A 19,328-nucleotide genomic window follows, 5' to 3' on the forward strand; every position below is an offset into this window, starting at 1 on the left:
GAGGGGACCCAGTGCAGAGGATGTCAGCAAGGATGAAGCTATCGATAGCAAGAGATAAGAGAATTTATTGAAAAAAATCCATAATATCTTTTTCTTTTTACAGAGAAGATTTGAATTCATTTGAAAGTAAAATTTTTAGAGTAATTTGAACTGATTTCATGACCAATGTAATTATTTTTGGATAGGAGCATGATCTAATGAAGGAGGTCATGTAAGGAGATTTATTTGCCATGTTACTCTGGGTGTTTTAGAAGTGGAGGGGGGACCATCTAGGAATGATGCTGTTTAATCAGTGGATAATTCTGGGGACTCACTAGCTGCTGACCCTGAAAATAGGGAAAATGGAAGAGAATATGTAATATGACTTGGTGTACCAAGATGAAGAAAATGAAGGGTAAGGTAAGTACTGAAGGTTACTCTGATATTTCTTTCCTGGCAGACCCAGAACATGATGTTGCTCTTATTGATGGGAAATAAGGTCGTCAGAGAGGGACTGAATATGAAAGATGGTGATTTCAACTTTTAAATTTAGAGTTTGAGTTATGTGAGAATCCTAACTAGAGATGTCTTGTCAAGCAAACGTCCAGGCCAGAGTTTTCAGATATTTATGAAATGGATAAAAAGTAATAAAATGTATTATCTTGTACATGCAGTAATTGCCATGGACTTACTTAGCTGAGTCTCAGGGTGTGAGTAAGTCATTTAGATAGTGACTGTGAGGCTGTGAAAGTTGTCTGCACTCTTGAAAGCCCTGCTTCCTCCTACAGTTCCATTGTCAACGTGCCTGGTGAGTCCACTCTGCGGCGGGATTTCCTGAGACTGCAGCAGGAGAATAAGGAACGCACTGAGGCTCTTCGGAGACAACAGCTCCTGCAGGAGCAGCAGCTCCGGGAGCAGGAGGAATATAAAAGGCAGCTGCTGGCAGAGAGACAGAAACGGATTGAGCAGCAGAAAGAGCAGAGGCGGCGACTAGAAGAGGTAGAGATAGAAAATAAATGTCCAAGTTGGTTTTCTCTTCTTTTGGTCCCATTGGTAACCAGACATTCACAGGCATCTCTCTGTAACCTCTGGAAGCACTACCTCCCCCTGGCAAAGCTATTCAGTAGCTTCTCAAGGAAAGCCTGCGCCTCCGAGGGGCAGGCCTTCACATTGCTTCAGGTTGTAGGAAAGGTTTTCTTGCTCGTATAGACTTCAGGGACCTGCCCCACAGTTACTCGGCATCATTTCTGTGATAGAGGCAAAGAGTGACAGGGTCGCAAAGATAGTATCACACTAGTTCTGGAGGTTGTTTTCATTATTGTTTAAATTGCCTAGCTCAGGCTTGACCCCATTGCTTTCCATCCTTGGCCGTTTGGTTCAAGTTCTGAAACCTCAGAGTTTTTCACGTGAAAAACATTTCTCTACAGATGCCTTAACTTTAGGTATTTTTATAAATACCTTAACTTCAGGTATATTTAAGAATAAGAGATGAAGAAAAGAATTATACCTGGTATAATACAAATGCATTTCTGTACTTTAGTTGTTAATGTAGCCTTAGTTATGTCCTGCTTTGGGGAAATACATTTTGTACTGCCTGCTCATTTAAGTCATTAATACTGTTAACACTGGTGATGTGGTGACCTACAGCTTTTTCATTTTTAATTCACAGAAACATTATTTCCCTGTGTTTCAGTTAGGGCTCAAAAGAGGTTTTTTATTTTCTTTTTCTAATTGCTTTTATTATATACATTTCACAGCTCTAAATCTCTCATTGATAATAGTTTCTATTTCCATTTAATTTACATACCTAATTATTTCATCTTGCACCACAAAAAAAAAGCAAACATATATAGATATAGTATTAGTACAGGGCTTTATTCTATAAATATGATAACAACACATGCTGTTACTCAAGTTATTTGAGTACATTTTGTGAGGGAAGTCTTTATTTTGTTTGCTGTGTTTATAACCTGAATTCCACACACTTGATCATTTCTACTCTAGAAAGCCAGGGCTTGTTTAACAAGGAGACTCGGAATCTTCACCCAGAGTCTGTGGACTACTTTTAAAACTGTTCTCAGTGCTCTGTGAGGATAATGGAGTGGTTTATTCAAGTTGCATGTTGACCATTTGGACTTATGGGAATGCTTCAGTTTTGAGGCTCTATACTAGTCGTTTATCTAGAACATGAAGTTTTTTACTGTCCTTTCTAATCCTGGGCTGTAGTTTCATTCATCACATGAAACAGATTAGTTTGGTGATTTATAACTTGAAGTGCCAAGGCAGCAAGGCAGCTTGGCTCATTTATACCACAGGCCATGGGAACTGCTTTCAGACCCAGTAGTGGTGAGATGAGTATCCATCGGGGAGCCTGTAAACACGGTAGGGAGCAAGGATTGCAGTGGCTCAAAGAGAGGAGTTGAAGTTTTAAAGCAGTGATGTTTTATTAGCTAAATAGAGGCTAAGAATTGCTTGTGCGAAATGAAAATTTTGCACTTACCATTTGTATCATTTAGCCCTTTAATGTCAGCTTCTCAGTAAAAGTTCAAATTCAGAGTCACCTTCTGCATCTCTATCAGGAATGAGGGATCTGGGTTGTGAAATGTAATGTTTGCATAAATGTAATCCACCGGTTTGGATTCTTGATAATCTAGCTCCTTTTTATTAGCCTGGGTAATTAAGCATTGTCTGTACTCTAGGTCCCAGAGGATAATTTGGGAATATTTGAGCCACAAATGGTTTGTGGCCCTTTATTGGCATTAAAAGTTCAATAAGAACTGTTTGGGGAATAAGGATTTCTTTTGTTATTAGCAAAATAGGTAAAGATGGTCAGCCTCACTCATAAGACAAATAACAATTAAACCTAAAAGGGGATACCTTTCTACCTGTTAGTGGTAAAAAAAAAAAAAAAGGGTCCAAAAGTTGAAGTTGTGAGGAAGCACAATACAGATGTCATTTCTTTGAAACTGCCACAAAATGAGGCCTACTGGGGGTAGGACATCTTTAAGAAATCTATCTGTAAGTATATACTCCCATTTTCCTTCAGTGCTCTGTTGGCATTTGCTGCTGCTGGCATCTCTCCCCTTTGTTTTTTGAACTTCCTCCTCCTTGGCTCCTGTGTAAACTACAGATCATGGAAGTCCTTTTGGATATTTTTGAGTGAAGTTTTTGTTTATGCTTTCCATTTTCTGTGTTGCTTTTGGGTGGTTCAGGGAGGAAAAGCAGAGAATGCTGAGTTCATGCAGCCAAATTTATACTGGTAGTTTCATATACCCTTTTCCTTTCCCTGTTCTGTGTGTGCCCCCAGTCTGTCTCTTCTGAGTATGCTCACTGCTTCTCTGTGAATATGAATCCACATTCAGAACCCTATGTGATGAACATCTCCCATCACCAGTTTTAATATTACCTTTCATGTTTGGATCATAAAGAATTTTGTCTCTAGTAAAAATGGTTCACAAGCTAGCTTTTCCTCCTATTCTCACCTATTTTCTTTTTTGAGCAAAAATGAAGAATATTTAATTGTATTATGCTGTTTTTTAAAATAATTCTTGATTTGGTACCTGTTAACTTTTCTTCCCTATTCCCACGACATTCACTTACTTCATTAGCGTATTTTTTCATTCTTTGTCTAAGTTTAATAAAAATATTAAACAAGATGTTATCTTTGAGAAAACTCAATCAATACTCTAAGTCAACATTACTACCTTAATTAGTGTACTTTTATTATCTATTAAAGTGCTTTTTATTTTTATTTATTATTTATTAAATTTATTGGGATGACATTATTTCATAGGGTCATATAGGTTTCAGGTGCACATTTCTATGATACATGATCTGTGTATTGCACTGTGTGCTCACCACCTAAAGTCATCACTATATATTTTGTCCCCTTTACCCTTTTCTACCCCCACCCCACCCCCTTTTCTCTGGTAACCACCATGCTTTGTGTCTGTTTCTGTTTCAGTTTTATATCCCACATATGAGTGAAATTATATGGTTTTTAGCTTTTTCTATTTAGCTTAGCATAACATTCTCAAGTTCTATCTATGTTGTCGAAAATGGCACTATTTCATCTTTTCTTATGGCTGAGTAGTATTCCATGGTATATATGTATCACATCTCTTTTTATCCATTCCATGCTTTGGATATGGTTTTGAACCTGTTACATATTTTTAGTTTCCTGTCTCCTAGTCTATACTTTTTCATTTTGACCTCATGGAAACTGTCAAATTATTGGTAAAAGCAAGATACATTTGTTTGAGGTTTGGTGTGCTACTTTTAGAAAGGCTGTACGATGCCATCACAACAACACTACATTCCTTTTATTTATTTTTAACTGTGTATAAATGATCTTTTTAGTATAGGTAGGAGTCAATATCAAGCTTTCTTTTTGAGATTACAACTTATCCTTTTCTTTAAAAATAATCCCAAAAATAGGGGGTCCCAATTCCTTATATTTTCCTCATCTTACCCTTTTATGGAGATGACCCTGGCATATGCTCTATAGACTTGATTTTTGCTGCTAAATCCAATCAAGAATCTCACCAAGCAGGCCACCTGTTTTATTCTGCTACTGTTTCTCCCTTTCTGTTCTTTCTTTTTCTTTTCTTTTTTAATCCTCACCTGAGGCTCTGTTTATTGATTGTTTTTTGACAGGAGAAGGGGAAGGAGTGGGGAGGGGGAGAGAGACAGAGGGAGAGAAACATCGATTGGTTGCCTCCTGTATGTGCCCCAACCAGGAACTGAATCTGTATAACCATTTGGTATTTGGGACAAACCTTGAATCAGCTAAGCCGCCTGGCCAGGGCTCCCTTTCTTTTCTAGAACAAAAGCTGCTGGTGGGACATTCAGGACTTGCCTATCTCAGTATTTTTCTGCATTTACAAAGAATAACTTTCTATCTCTATGATTTTTTCCTTTCAAAGTTTTTTTTTCCCCTAGAGTTGCCATTGCCCGTTTGTGATTTGGGGGAATTTGCTTTCCACCAGTAAGGGGTAAATGTTAGTGTGAACCCTAGCAGTTTCTTTGCTTTTTCTTCTATCCAGAGGACATTTCATTTCTCTCTTATCTACCAATTCCAAAGTGGCAAAAATTTTAGAGAGATGGGTGGAAATTGAAGAAATTAAAAACAAATGGAAGCAAGAGAAAAAAATTGTGTGAAATGAGTATAGTACTAAAGCTAAATTATAACATTAGGGAAGCAGGAGTTTCTAAGGAAATAATTAACAAACTGTGACATGTGTTTGTTGTATATTTTTTGGATATGAGATCTTCGGAGGTACAGTAAACTCTTTCACCCTGGCAGTGTTTCCATGCATTTTAAAGAAAAAGGAACCATTTCTTTACCTCTCTTTGTCTACAAGAAGGCATTTGCTTGGCCAGTCACTCGTATCTCACATCAAGAGCACATGTTAGCCCATTTCCAGCTGTGCTCTCTGCAGTAATCGCTGTGGTGGGCATGCAGGGACCCCTCTAGCCCAGGCCTAATCTTCTGCCAAGTCAGCAGCTTTGGTATTGTGTAGAGGGTAGTGCTTTTGTCATTCAGAACTCCCTGTAAGTTCATAAATGTTCTTTTGGTGTCCAAGTCTAGTATTTGTTTATATTTAGAGTTACATTTTGTAAGAGTTAGTTTAATTCAGTAAACATTATTTGTTGCCTAAAAATGGAGAAGGGATCCTTTGGGGAGAAGCAGATAGTTTCTCTATTATCAGTAGACATATTTAGAAAAGTTTTTAGAACTTTGTGAGGCAAAAACATTGCCTTTAAATACCAAACTGGAAAGGGAACTTTGATTGTTAAAGTATAGTTGATTGTTAAAGTATAGAAGATTGTTAAAGTATAGTTGGAAAAGTACATATTTACTCAGGCATGCTTGGAAAGTAATAAGGAGATCTTTTTATAAATTTGAGAGATTTGGAAATCACAGCATCGTGCAGTTTCTCAATTTGTCTGATTTTGTTTCCAAAGAAATAATGACTTAAGGAGATAATGACACCAGTTTGCAAATGCTTCATAGGATTATGTTTATGTCATCTTTATCATTCTCAGCATGGTAAACCCAAAAAGACATGTTCATTAGATTCTCCTAGGTTTTGTTTTATGAAATCACAGGAATAAGGTTAATCCAGTATGGAAGGATGTTACTTAGTTGATATTTCATTTTTGGCCATTTTCTTGCTTTTACTGTAGTCATCTATTAAGATATATTTACTAAGGCCTGTTTAAACTTTTCATTATATCCCCAGATCCTGCAGTTGAAGACCTGTTCTCACTATAGCAGTTTTTATGGTTGGTAGTTTAAATTCTTGCCCTTGGTCCTGTTTACAGTTTCAGATACTAGAGTATCATATAGAGGAGGAGTCAGAGACTACATTATTCTTCACCTTAGTCACTGGTATCCCAAACAGGACTTGCTTAGTGGGCTCATCCTGGAAAATTTACCACTTTCTGTATTGCCTTGTGGGTTTTTAAAAAGTGTGTTATTTATCTTACTTACAAGACTTGCTGGAGAAGAAGCTATGTATGATTCATCTTTGTGGACTGATGGTACTTAGTAACTATTTCTTAAATGGATGAACCAGTCATTTATAGTCCTAGATGTATCTCTGAAAAGAAAAGGGTTGTTCTTAAATTTATGATCATTCTTAAATGGACCTTTGGTCTTGAGATCTCAGATTTGAGTTCCAGAGCTACCTTAAAGTACTTTAGAGGACCCTATAGAATATTCCTGGGCATAAAGGGTATGTTATGTAAACTGCGGAGCACTATGCAAATGTAGGTGATCTTGAAAAGAGGGCTTTATGATTTGGTTGAGGTTGTATGACGTAGAGACTTTACTCCAGTGATACATGTTGAAGACAAAATCACAGCTTTCATTTTGGATGTTAGGTGCTGGGTGTGAAGGTTAGATTTATAATTCAAAAAAGCATTTATTGTGATATTTACTACAAGGTGGAAAGGATGAGTGAAACATGTTCATCTTGCTCCAGGGAGCTTATTGTCTTTCTTGTCTATTTCTCTCTTCAAGAGTATGGTATTTTCACAGGAAACTAAGTTTCCTTTCAGAGGCTTTTATTTAACAGTTGATATCATCAACATAGCCTGTCCTTGTTTGTAAGATGCTTACTTTTATTTTATGATGTGCATTTATTAGGATAACTTCTAATTATTTAATCAAATAATTATATAATTTAATTATTGGTTTTGGACAACAGTTGAATGAAAACAACTTGAAGCTACTGACTTTGGGAAATCCCAGTGAAATGACTGTGGAAAAAAAATGGTATAAAAACAATGATGGTAAGAACAAGAAAGGAAACTGAATTGCATTGGGACAAGGAAGAGAAAAACTAGAATACTAATACTGTAAATCCAGGAAGAGTAAAAATGGGAGGTGACAAGTGGGGCCCACAGCATACATTTATGGGGCAATTATACACCTCTACCCCATGCAGCCAGGCTGCTGTGCTCCCCACTCAGCAGGAGCAGATATATACACTTAGGAAAAGTGACACAGAGGCTTAGAAAATGGAAGAATCTGGCACAGCTGACCATATGGAGAGAGATGCAAAAAATAAGAGCAGTAAGTGTGTGGCTGCAAACATGCTCCCTTTCCTCAAACAATCTCCCATAGTGTTGGCAATAATGCTTATTACAAACACATCTTTTCCTACACCCTCACTTCAACCCAGGCAGGGGGATATAAGGCTCCAGTGAAATGATTGTGCTGCTGCTTCACAGTCACCTTACTCTAAAGCTTAATTGTTAGCAAGTGCTATCTATAGCATTCATTATTTTGTACTGTCTTTTGTGTGTGGACACTGAGAAAAGCCTTTAACATGAGCCTGCCATCAAATTTTCAGAAAGTTGGTGGAGAAGTAAATGGACGTCACACTAACCTCCTCCTGGGACCAATCTGGAATTACAACTAAGTTATAGAGAAATTACCCAGGACAAACAATTGGACAATAGTGAGAGAGAAGCCTTATAACCTCAGACAGACAGAAGAATCAGCTTTAGCACAATCTGGTAGGGAGTGCATGGGAGACATGAGAGGGCTGGCTGGGCACCCACTGATGGCAGTGCCAGAGTGATAACTTAAGCAGCCAGTTAGATGCTCCTGAGAAGGGTGGGGTCTAAATGCTAAGCTGGGACCCCCATCATAGAGCACCAGAGACCCCCCAAAAGTGCACAGATAACATCCAGGAGTGAAAAGCAGCAGGGTTGCTTTCTGCCAGAGGGGGACAGCTGGAGACGCAAAGAACTGTTTAAAGAGCCAATGCACAAATTTTCATTTGTAGCCACTTACCCTGGGCTCCAGCAAAGGGGTGGAGGCAGAGTGGACTAGAGACTCCTGAGGAGATAATGGGGATGAAAACTTTGGGAAGAGAGCTGAGACACTAGCAGCCAGGATCCTGATGATAAATCATCCACCATACATCAGCAGCCATCTTACTCAGGCAGATCACTCCCCTCTGAGCAGCAGCAGCAGCAGCCTAAGGGGAAACAATGGCCCCTAGCCCAGGAAGGACTCTGCCCCACCTATGGTGCTTAAGTCTGACTGCTGAGTGCAGAGTGACTTGATTAAGAACTGAAGGAGACAGACACAGACGATAGATCCCTGGAAATTTCAAACTGCCTAAGGTCAGACAGGGCCACTATCTGACATCACCAGAGGCGATCTAGAAAGAAAAAAACAGTGCACCTGCCCAATAGCATACAAGACAGGGTGGGTGGCACAACCCATCAGTCAACTAGTTGGAGGGAAGGACCCATGAAAGAATGACCCAACAACAATGAAAACCCAATTACATCCAGAGAACCAACATAAACAGCATAAAGCCAATCCCAAGAGCATCAAGTTCAAAAGATTAAGTAGACTGCACCTCTGAATCACACAGGTCTCCTACCGTAGAAGTTCACACTACAAAGACAGGGAGTAAAAAAAAGATCAATTTATGAAACAGAAGCAAACAAGAAGAGTTTCTCAAAAAATAGGAAGACAGAGAAGCAACCCCCAATCGAAATGAAAGGAGGAATCCCCTTATAAAGTGCTAAATGACAAAAAGGCAAATAAATTGTCAGATATTCTGTTCAAAACAGTGATTATAAGAAAATTAAATGAGCCCAGTGAGAATTACCAAAAGCTACAGGGAAGCTACAAGAAACTTAGTGCAAACTATTTCAGCATGAAAAAGGACACAGAAACTATCAAGTACCAAACAGAAATGAATACAATTTCAGAATTGAAGAATAGAGTAGAAGGAATCAAAAGCAGACTAGATGAAGTAGAGGATTCAATCAGCAAGCTAGAAGACAAGGTAAAAAAAAAAAAAAACTCCCGGAGAGAGCAATAAAAGGAAAATAAGTCTTAAAAAGAAAGAAGAAGGGTTAAGGGCCCTGGGGGACAACAGGAAATGTAATAATATCCCTATGATAGGGGTACCAGAAAGACAAGAAGAGGAGCAAGGGATAGAAAAACCTATTCAAAGAAGTAATGATGGAAAACTTCCCTAATTAGGTGAGAGAAAAAGTCATGTAAGTCCAAGAAGCTCAAAGGTCCACAATCAAAATGAACCCAAAGAGGCCCACTTCAAGACACAAAATTAAAATGGTAAAATTCAAAGACAAAGAGAATCTTAAAGGTAGCAAGGGAAGAAACAGTAACTACCATACGAAGGAGGCCCAATAAGGCTAGCAGCTGATTTCTCAAAGAAACACTACAAGCCAGAAGGGAAAGGCAAGAAATATTCCAAGTAATGAAAAGCGAAGGACTGCAATCAGGACTACTCTAACCTGCAAGGCTCTCAGTTACCATGGAAGGTGAAATAAGGAGTTTCCCAGACAAAAGAAGGCTAGAAGAATATACCTCCACCAAACCAGCACTAGAAGATATGCTAAATGGACTGCTTTAAGAAGATGAAGAAGAAGAGTGAGAGAGGGGGGGACACAGGTACAAGGGAAGAATGAGCAGGTACCTATCAAAAATAACCTTAAATGTAAATGGATTTAATTGTCCAATTAGAAGACATAGGTAACTAAATGGATAAGAAAACATGGGCCAAACATATGCTACCTACAAGAGAACCACCTCTGAACAAAAGACCTACACGTTGAAAACAAAGGGTTGGAAAAAAATTATTCCAAACAAATGGACAGGAAAACAAAGCCAAGGTAGTAGCACTTATATCAGACAAAATAGACTTCAAAATAAAGGTCAAAAAAACAGACAGAAGAACACTTAATAATACTCAGGGGCAGAGTCCATCAAGAACACATAAATATTGTAAACATACATGCACCCAACATAGGAGCACCGAAATATATAAGGAAATTCTTGGAGGACTTAATGAAAGATACGGACAGGAACGCAATTATAGTAGGCAGTTTTAACACCCCACTGTCAAAAATGGATAGCTCCTTCAAACAAAATATCAACAAGGATACTGCAGCATTGAATGATGACATAGATCAATAGGACTTAACTGTTAGGTACATAGAGCCTGACATCCCAAAGAAGTAAAATACACATTCTTTTTAATGCACTCGGAACAGTTTCAAAGATAGACTACACGATAGGATACAACATTAGCCTCAACAAATTCAAGAAATTTGAAATCATATCAAATATTTTCTAGGACCAGAATGACTTGACTATAAAAACCAATCTCAAGGAAAAAAACTCAAAAGTATTTAAGCTCATGGAGACTGAATAGCATGCTGTTAAACAATGAATGGGTTAATAATGAGGTCAAGGAGAAAATCAAAAGGTTTCCATAAACAAATGAAAATGAACACACAACAGTCCAAAACCTATGGGACGCAGCAGGGCAGTCCTAAGGGAGAAGTTCATAGCAATACAGACCTACCTGAAAAAAATAGAAATACTCAAATGAACAACCTAATCATATATTTATACGAACTGGAGGAACAACCAACAAAGCCCAGAGGGATTAGAAGAAAGGAAATAATCCAGATCATAGCAAAACTGAATGACATAGAGACTAAAGGAATGTTTGAAATGATTGATAAATCTAGGAACTGGTTCTTTGAAAAGATAAATAAAATCAACAGACCTTTAACGACTCATCAAGAAAAAAAGAGAGAGGACCCAAATAAACACAGAAATGAAAGGGGAGAAATGAAACACAGAAATTCAGAAATGAAAGAGGAGAGATTACAACTGATGCTACAGAAATAAGAAGGGTTATAAGAAATTACTTCGAAGAGCAATATGTCAAGAAATTTTAAAACCTAGGTGAAATGAACAAATTTCTAGAAAAATATCATCTTCTACAACTGAGTGAAGAAGAAATAGAAAGCATAATCAGATTGATAACAGCTAGTGAAATTGAAGTAATAATCATAAAAACTGCCAACACACAAATCCCTGGACCAGACAGTTTCACAGGAGAATTTTACAAAACTTTTAAGGAAAAGCTAACCCCTAACCTTCTCACACTATTACAAAAAAATCCAAGAAGAGGGAAGACTCTCAAAATCTTTACATGAGACCACTATCATCCTAATCAAAAAACCAGACAAAGACATAACAAAGAAAGAAAGCTACAGGCTTGTTGATGAACATAGACTCAAATCCTCAAGAACCTAGTGGCAAATCTCATCCAACAATATATTAAAAAGATCATACACCATTATCAAATGGGAATCATCTCAGGGATGCAAGGATGATACAATATTCACAAATCAGTAAATGTAATACATCACATAAAAGGAAAGACAAAAATTACATCATATCAATAGGTATAGAAAAAATATTTCATAATATTACAGCACCCATTTATGATAAAAACACTCAGTAAGGTAAGGTGTAGAGGGAGCATTCCTCAACATGATAAAGGGTATATATGAGAAACCTACAGCCAACATCATACTCAATGGACAAAAACTAAATGCTTGCCCACTAAGATCAGGAACAAGACAAGGGTGTATGCTTTCACCACTGCTATTCAACATAGCATTGGAAATTATAGCCATGGTGATCAGACAAGGACAAGAAATAAAAGGCATCCAAATCAAAAGGAGGAAGCAAAAGTGTCATTGTTTGCAGATGACATGATAGTGTACATAGAAAACCCTTGACTCCACCAAAAAAACTACTTGACCTAAATAAATAATTTTGTCAAAATAACGGGATACAAAGTCAATATTCAGAAATCAGAGGCATTTTTGTACACCTACAATGAAATATCAGAAACAGAAGTCAGGGGAAAAAATCCCATTTGCTATAGCAACAAGAAAAATAAAGTATCTGGGAAGAAACCTAACCAAGGAGGTAAAAGACCTGTACTCAGAAAACTACATAACATTGAAGAAAGAAATGAAGGAAGACATAGACAAATGGAAGCATATACCATGTTCATGGATTGTAAGAATTGTAATATATTACCAAAATGTCTATTCTGCCTTAAGCAATTTGTGGATTCAATACATGCCTATTAAAGTACCAGTGACATATTTCACAAATACAGACAAACATTTCAGAAATTTATATAGAACTATAAATGACCGCAAATACCTGTAGAAATTTTGAGAAAGAAGAACAAAGTCAGAGGGATCATCATATCTGACATCAAACTATATTACAAGGCCACTGTAATCAAAACAGCCTGGTAGTGGCATAAGAAAAGACACATGAATAGTAGAACAGAATAAAGAGCTGAGAGATAAACCCAAGACTCTATGGTCAATTAATATTCAATGAAGGGGAAAGAAGCATAAAATGGAATAAAAATAGCCTCTTCAACAAATGGTCTTGGGAGAACTGGACAACCACATGCAGTGAAGCGAAATCCGACCGCCAAGGTACACCATACACAAAAATAAATTCATGGTGGATAACTGACTTAAATATCAAGTTGTGACACAATAAAAGTCCTAGAGAAGAACATAGGCAAGAAAATTTTAGATATTCCACATAGCAGTATCTTCACTGATATGTCTCCTAGAGCAAGGGACATAAAGGAAAGAATAAGCAAATGGGACTTCATCAAAACAAAAAGCTTCATGGATAAAGAAAACATTAGCAAAATGAAAAGAGAACCAACCATATGGGAAATTATATTTGCCAATGGTACCTTGGACAAGGGTTTGATCTCTAAAATATGTAAAGAACTTACAGGACTCCACTCTAGGAAGGCAAGTAATCCAATTAAAAAATGGGCAAAGGAACAGGTGCTCTGAAGGAAAAAAAATGTCCTTAATGAAGAACAGATCAAAGCTCCAGTAAAAATACAATTAAGTGATGTAGAGGTAGCCAACCTATCAGTTGCACAATTCCATATACTGGTAATCATGATGCTTATGGAAATGGTTGAGTATGGTCGCAAAATAGAGGAAAAAGTGAAGGCTATGACGAACTAAATGAAGAGAAATATACAGGGAACCAACAGTGATAGGACAGACACTGGGACTCAAATCAATGGTTTGGACCAGAAGGAAGAAATAAACAACCAGAACAGAATGAAGAAACAAGAATTCAAAAAAATGAGACTTAGGAACCTGCAGGACAACTTTAAACATTCCAACATCTGATTCATAGGGGTGCCAGAAGGAGAAGAGGAAGAGCAAGAAACTGAAAACTTATTTGAAAAAATCATGAAGGGGAACTTCCCCAATCTGGCAAAAGAGAGAGACTTCCAGGAAATCCAGGAAGCTCAGAGAGTCCCAAGGAATTTGAAACCAAGGAAGCACACGCCACGGCACTTCATAATCAGTTTATATAAGATGAAACATAAGGAGAGAATCATAAAAGCAGCAAGAGAAAAGGAGACAGTTACCTACAAAGGAGTGCCCATAAGACAATCAGCTGATTTCTCAAAAGAAACCTTACAGGCAAGAAGGGGTTAGAAAGAAGTATTCCAAGTCTTGAAAGGCAAAGGACCTACATCCAAGATTGCTTTATCCAGCAAAGCTTTCATTTAGAATGGAAGGGCAGATAAAGTGCTTCCTAGATAAGGTCAAGTTAAAGGAGTTCATCATCACCAAGCCCTTATTATATGAAATGTTAAAGGGACTTATCTAAGAAAAAGAAAATAAAAAACATGAACAGCGAAAGGATAGCAAACTCAGTTATTAACAACCACACCTAAAACAAAAGCAAAAGTGAACTAAGCAAGCAAGTAGAACAGCAACAGAACCATACAATTGGAGATCACGTGGAGGGTTATCAACAGGGGAGTGGGAGGAGGAGAGAGGGGGAAAAGGTACAGAGAATAAGTAGCATAGACAATAGGTAGAAAATAGGGGGAGGGCAAGAATAGTATGGGAAATGTAGAAGCTAAAGAACTTATGACACATGGACATGAACTAAAGGGGGGAATGTGGGTGGGAGAGGGTGTGCAGGGTGTAGGGGAATGAGGGGGGGAAATGGGACAACTGTAATAGCATAATCAATAAAATACATTTTTTAAAAAAACTCATGGTGTGAGTTTTAAAACTGATTGAGAGACATTCTTCTTTGCATTTCAGCTTCAGGTTATTGGAAGGCTTTTTGTGTTATCTTTAATGTATTTTTACTAAAAAAAAAAAAAGTCCGAAAGATGTTTTTCTTTGAAAAATTTGGCTAGCCAGGAATATCTGAAAAGATTAAATAATTTTTATTTAAAGCAAACAAACCCATGCTTCTCAATTGGGAAATTATAATGGATTTTATTGCCAGTGTTAGAAAAATGGTTGTGTTCTCAGCTACTCTATATTTATTGTTAAGTGATGTACTGGTAGAGTTTTTTTTTTCCGCTCCAGTATAGAAAAAGCAACAGGTATAAAATTAAAGGTCTTTGCTTAATTTGCTTTGAAGAAGAAAAGCTCTAGGACCAGTGCTTGGAGGTGACTCAGATTTCTGGCCTCAAGTTTCTGTTATGTTTTTCGTAGAGCCCTGGGGTGGGGAAGTGTTTTTGTTTGTTTTGTGTTTTGGTAGCTAGTTTTAGGAAAGAAAAGCCTCTCCCCCTAAGGGGCATGAGGCAGTATGCAGGGCTAAGGCCATGCCCCCTTTTGGTCTAATGCAAATGACACAGGACAAATGGCCTCAGTGTAAAAAGTTCAGCTTTTGAGTCCTATGTCACATGGACAGTTGCTCACAGTTACCTTCCTAGATGGGGTTTTGAACATACTCCAGCGGCTCATGTTTCTCTTTTTCTAAGATTTAAAAAAAGCATAAAGGCTTTAAGCTAGCAAGCAGCAGGCAGCAAGTCCATTGTATGAGGGTATTATTGGTGTTAGAAACACCAGGACAGAAACATGGTTCTTCTCATGATGTTACCCCCACCCAGGGGAGACAGGTGAGTTGTGTGCATTGAATCCTAAGAGCAGACAGTAGGGGCTAGGGGAAACCACAAAACATGGAATGTATGAAATGAGGGAAGAGGTAGGGCTAAAAGGTCACTCCAAGCTTCACTGAGAATAATGCTGATGTATTACTCAACTGAGAGAGAACAGACGCCAAGTAATCTTTTGTATTCAGTTATCACACAAGTAAGATGCTATACATTTGTCAGGAAATCCTTTTTGAGGGTGTATACCTTCAGATTGAATAATAGTCCAGGATCAGGTATAGACCCAGAAGGAAAACTTAGACAACAATAAACACTTTATTTTGTATACCCATTTAAAATATTTGTGTCTAATATTTCAATGCTTTACCCCAAAGTTTCTTGTTTTTTTAAAAATTTAATCTCAGTGTCACATTAAAGTTCATATTAATAATAATTGGTTTCTTGTGTCTTGAGAAATGTAATGGCTGATATAGTAGCCACCGACTACATGATTATTTAAATTAACTTTAATGAAATAAAATTAGAAACCCACTTTTTCAATCATACTAGTCACATTTCAGGTGCTTAGTAACAACATGTGGTTAGTGGCCACTATGTTGAATAGTGTTGAAATAGAATATTTTCATCATCCCAGAGAGTTCTGATGGACGGTGCCTGTCTGGAGGCTAGCATTTTTTCATATTCACAGGAAGATCTTATTAATTTTATACTTTGCACTGAGGAAGGATTTTATTCACAGTTGTCTGGGCCCGGATGAGACAGGTAGTCATATAAGTGCCCAGTATGTCACGTTGCTTTATACTGTGGGGTAGTTTGAACAGCCTAGAGTAGGAAAGGTTGTGAGAGCCAGTGTGGTGAGTCAGTCATGCCTTTTGCACCTGGTGATGGAATGTCTGGTTAACAGGATAGGCTTTAGAGACAGAGTGACCCTTCCAGCTGGGACCTTACTAGCCTCTGACATTGGGCAAGTCCCTTAGCTTTTCTGAACCTATTTTCTCATCTGTAGAATGAAATACCTATTTCCTAGGTTTGTTATGAGAATTATATTAGGTAAAGTACATGGAATAAAGAATATCAGGTATTGAATACTTACCACAGTGTGAGATGCGTAGTAAGCGTGTGCTCAAAAGCAGTTATTTAATAATATATTCATAGTGGTAATGATGACATTTCTTATTCTGGTTGACATGAGTTTCTTTTTTCCTGATGTGTGCCTTTCCCTGCCCTCCTTCTAAAATATTTCTCTCCTTTACCTGCCCTATTTCTATTTTCCTTTCTTTCATTTTCTTTTGGGTTTTTCTCCTGACTTAGGGCCTTGGGTAACTTGTTAGTGATACTCAAGGATTAAGAATTCCCTGTCACCTAATTTCTGGGGTACAGTGAAAAATGGGAAATAATTGATATAAAAATGAAACCAAACCCTATAAGGATTCACAGAAACTTAGCACCTTTAACCAGTATTTATGAGGAAGCTGGTACATACAGGTCAAGTGGCAATGTGGGGTAATCGGCCAGTAGAGACAGGGTCCATTAATGCCCCCTAATTTGCTGTAACTGGTCAGCAAACTGTCCTGAAAGCCATAGCCAGAAAGTCCCTGCTGATTACATCTTTCCTTACGTAGCAACAAAGGAGAGAGCGTGAAGCTAGAAGGCAGCAGGAACGTGAGCAGCGAAGAAGAGAACAAGAAGAGAAAAAACGTCTGGAGGAACTGGAGAGAAGGCGTAAAGAGGAGGATGATAGGAGACGGGCAGAAGAAGAGAAGAGGAGAGTTGAAAGAGAGCAGGTTAGTTCACAAAGAATGTTCCAACAGTGAGTTTGTTCAGGTTCTTGCTTTGTAGAGTTGGGGTATTTGGGGCAACAGTATACACACATGTGCATACACATATTCAGGATACAATTGGAAGTGCACCAGTAAATTGAGTCTTTTGTTTTTAAATATATGTATATAAGTTATTACACTTTAGAAACTTTGAAACCAGAAAAGTAGTCTACAAATAGTATGATGGTTCAAAGATTTCTTAATATTCCTTCTCTTGTTCAGCTAAAATGCTTCAAACCTAATATATCTGGAGATAATTAACCTTTTTAAAGTGAATTTAAAAACCAACTGGAAGAAAATTTTTCAATTAGCAATAATCGCACCTCAGGTAAACCTCATTGGCTACGATACTGCCACTGCTCAAAGCTGGAAGAAAATTTTTATGAGCAGTATTTGAAGTAGCCACTGGATATTTAATATATATTTGCATATAATTCAGTATATACATATATATGTAACAAATGTAACCAACAGTATTTTTTTTGTTTAACCGAAGAAAGATCAGATTTTGGTAATTTTATGGCATTTTATTAATGCCAGATATAGTTGTCTTTAGAAATCTCTTTGTTTCCTGAACCACCTGTGCAAACAGAAATGGACTGAGCTGTCTGTTTTCTGTGTTGTTATTGTGCATCCCATCCTTGCCTTTCATGTCTTTGAATGAATCATTCTTTGTTATGAGGTTTGAATAAAGAAAAAAAGATGTGAATGGGGACAAATTTAAATAACACTTGAGATTCATACTTAAAGTACTTCAGTACAATGGTATTGACTTCCAAGTTTGGTTCTTGACACCAATGATATACCTCAGGTTTTCTGAGATGGATGTATACCTGCTGGATTACTGATATCTCCTAGGATTAAGTGATACCCTTTATTTGTTACCTTAGTGACATCATGGACCAGGTAACTGGTGTGTTTTAGGTGGTTTTGTTTCACATTCTGATTTACACTTGGGGACTGCAAAGAAGACAAAACATATACTATATGTTTTAAACATGAAATCACAATTTGATTCTCACAATTTGATTGTGACAGGATGGTATGTAAGTAATTCTTAGTCTTTGCTGTTCTAATGGCAGTCATTAGCTTTTGTGTATAGCAAGTATTCTTCACCTCCTCTTTAAAAATAGCATCAAAAATCAGTTTTATTCTACTCTTATTTTGTTGCAAAGTAATTATTCCCATGTTAACAGTGTTGTGGGAAACATTTCTGCATAAGATGCTTGTTTGTGTACATGTGTAATTGTATTCTGTGTATTCATTGACTGTAGGTTAGGACATTTGTGATTTAGATAGATGTAGATTTTTCAGTTTTCCCTGTATTTTTAAAGGTAGAAAACACATGAGTGTACTATTTTATCCTTTAATTTATGGTTTAATTCTGGTGAGTTCAAAGCAGAAATGAGTTGGGAGTCAGATTCCTTTCTCAGCCAGTGCTGGGGAAGGTCATATTCCATGCTTGGGCAGTCCTTGGCATAGCATGTATCATGTAGGGTTGGGCTTAAATGTAGCCCAGATTGGAATTGGTGCATTTGCCACTGGTCTTATGGATATGCTTCCCCTGGACTGGCTTTTTTTCCCCCAGGGGGGAGCTGAATTTGCTTTGTAAGGTAAAACCTAAGGAAATTTATATTCTCAATTTGTGTTATCCATCATTCTCTCAATTAGAATAATTGTTTCACTAAAATTTGTGTTCAGCCCAAATGTGTGGTTATTTTTACCTTAAAGGGTGTAGCTTGGCATCAGTGCATTGTTAGCTATAGCCCTATAAAGAAATAATCTGACTTTCTGAATAAAATTTGCCCTCCTTGACCCCTTAGCCTACTTTTCTTCTACAGTACTTAGCTTTCTTCCCTGTTGAGGAGGAAGGAAGCTTCTTTTGTCTGTAAAATATTTGTTCTTTTTGAAGTTACTTTATGTCTATCTCATATTTGAGTCTCACAAAAAAATAGTGAGAGTTGGGAGAGAATATTCTTGGTACTAGTTTCTCAGATGAGAAAACTGAGGAAATGGGAGGTTGAGAGTGGCCAGAGGTCATAGGCTAAGGTCTCTTGATTTCCAAGTTCATTAAAACACATATGTAGCTTTAAGTTTGGATTTTTCGTCTTTATATGCATATTTTGGATGTGTTTACCTGTTTTCATTGTTTATCTTTTTTTTCTCATTGAAAACCATTCACCTCCACCCTTTCCTTTCTCTCTCCCAGACACACACATGCATCCACACCCACACA

General features: G+C 37.4%; 1 protein-coding gene and 1 pseudogene across 42 annotated transcripts in view; one reads left to right on the top strand and one right to left on the bottom strand.

Annotated features, from left to right (window-relative positions):
* MAP4K4 (mitogen-activated protein kinase kinase kinase kinase 4) overlaps positions 1 to 19,328 on the top strand; it is a 201,764-nt gene that overhangs the window by 145,690 nt on the left and 36,746 nt on the right. For all 42 annotated transcript variants that reach the window (XM_053664572.1, XM_053664585.1, XM_053664573.1 and 39 more), the window contains exons 12-13: positions 768 to 978; positions 16,895 to 17,056. In XM_053664572.1, the coding sequence (XP_053520547.1) occupies positions 768 to 978; positions 16,895 to 17,056 (373 nt within the window). The remainder of the gene's footprint in view (positions 1 to 767; positions 979 to 16,894; positions 17,057 to 19,328) is intronic.
* On the bottom strand, positions 17,337 to 17,460 carry LOC119051895 (uncharacterized; annotated as a pseudogene).

Source organism: Artibeus jamaicensis, unplaced genomic scaffold, assembly GCF_021234435.1.
Source record: "Artibeus jamaicensis isolate MK-2021 breed Jamaican fruit bat unplaced genomic scaffold, CSHL_Jam_final contig_384, whole genome shotgun sequence".
Classification (NCBI taxonomy): Eukaryota; Metazoa; Chordata; class Mammalia; order Chiroptera; family Phyllostomidae; genus Artibeus; species Artibeus jamaicensis.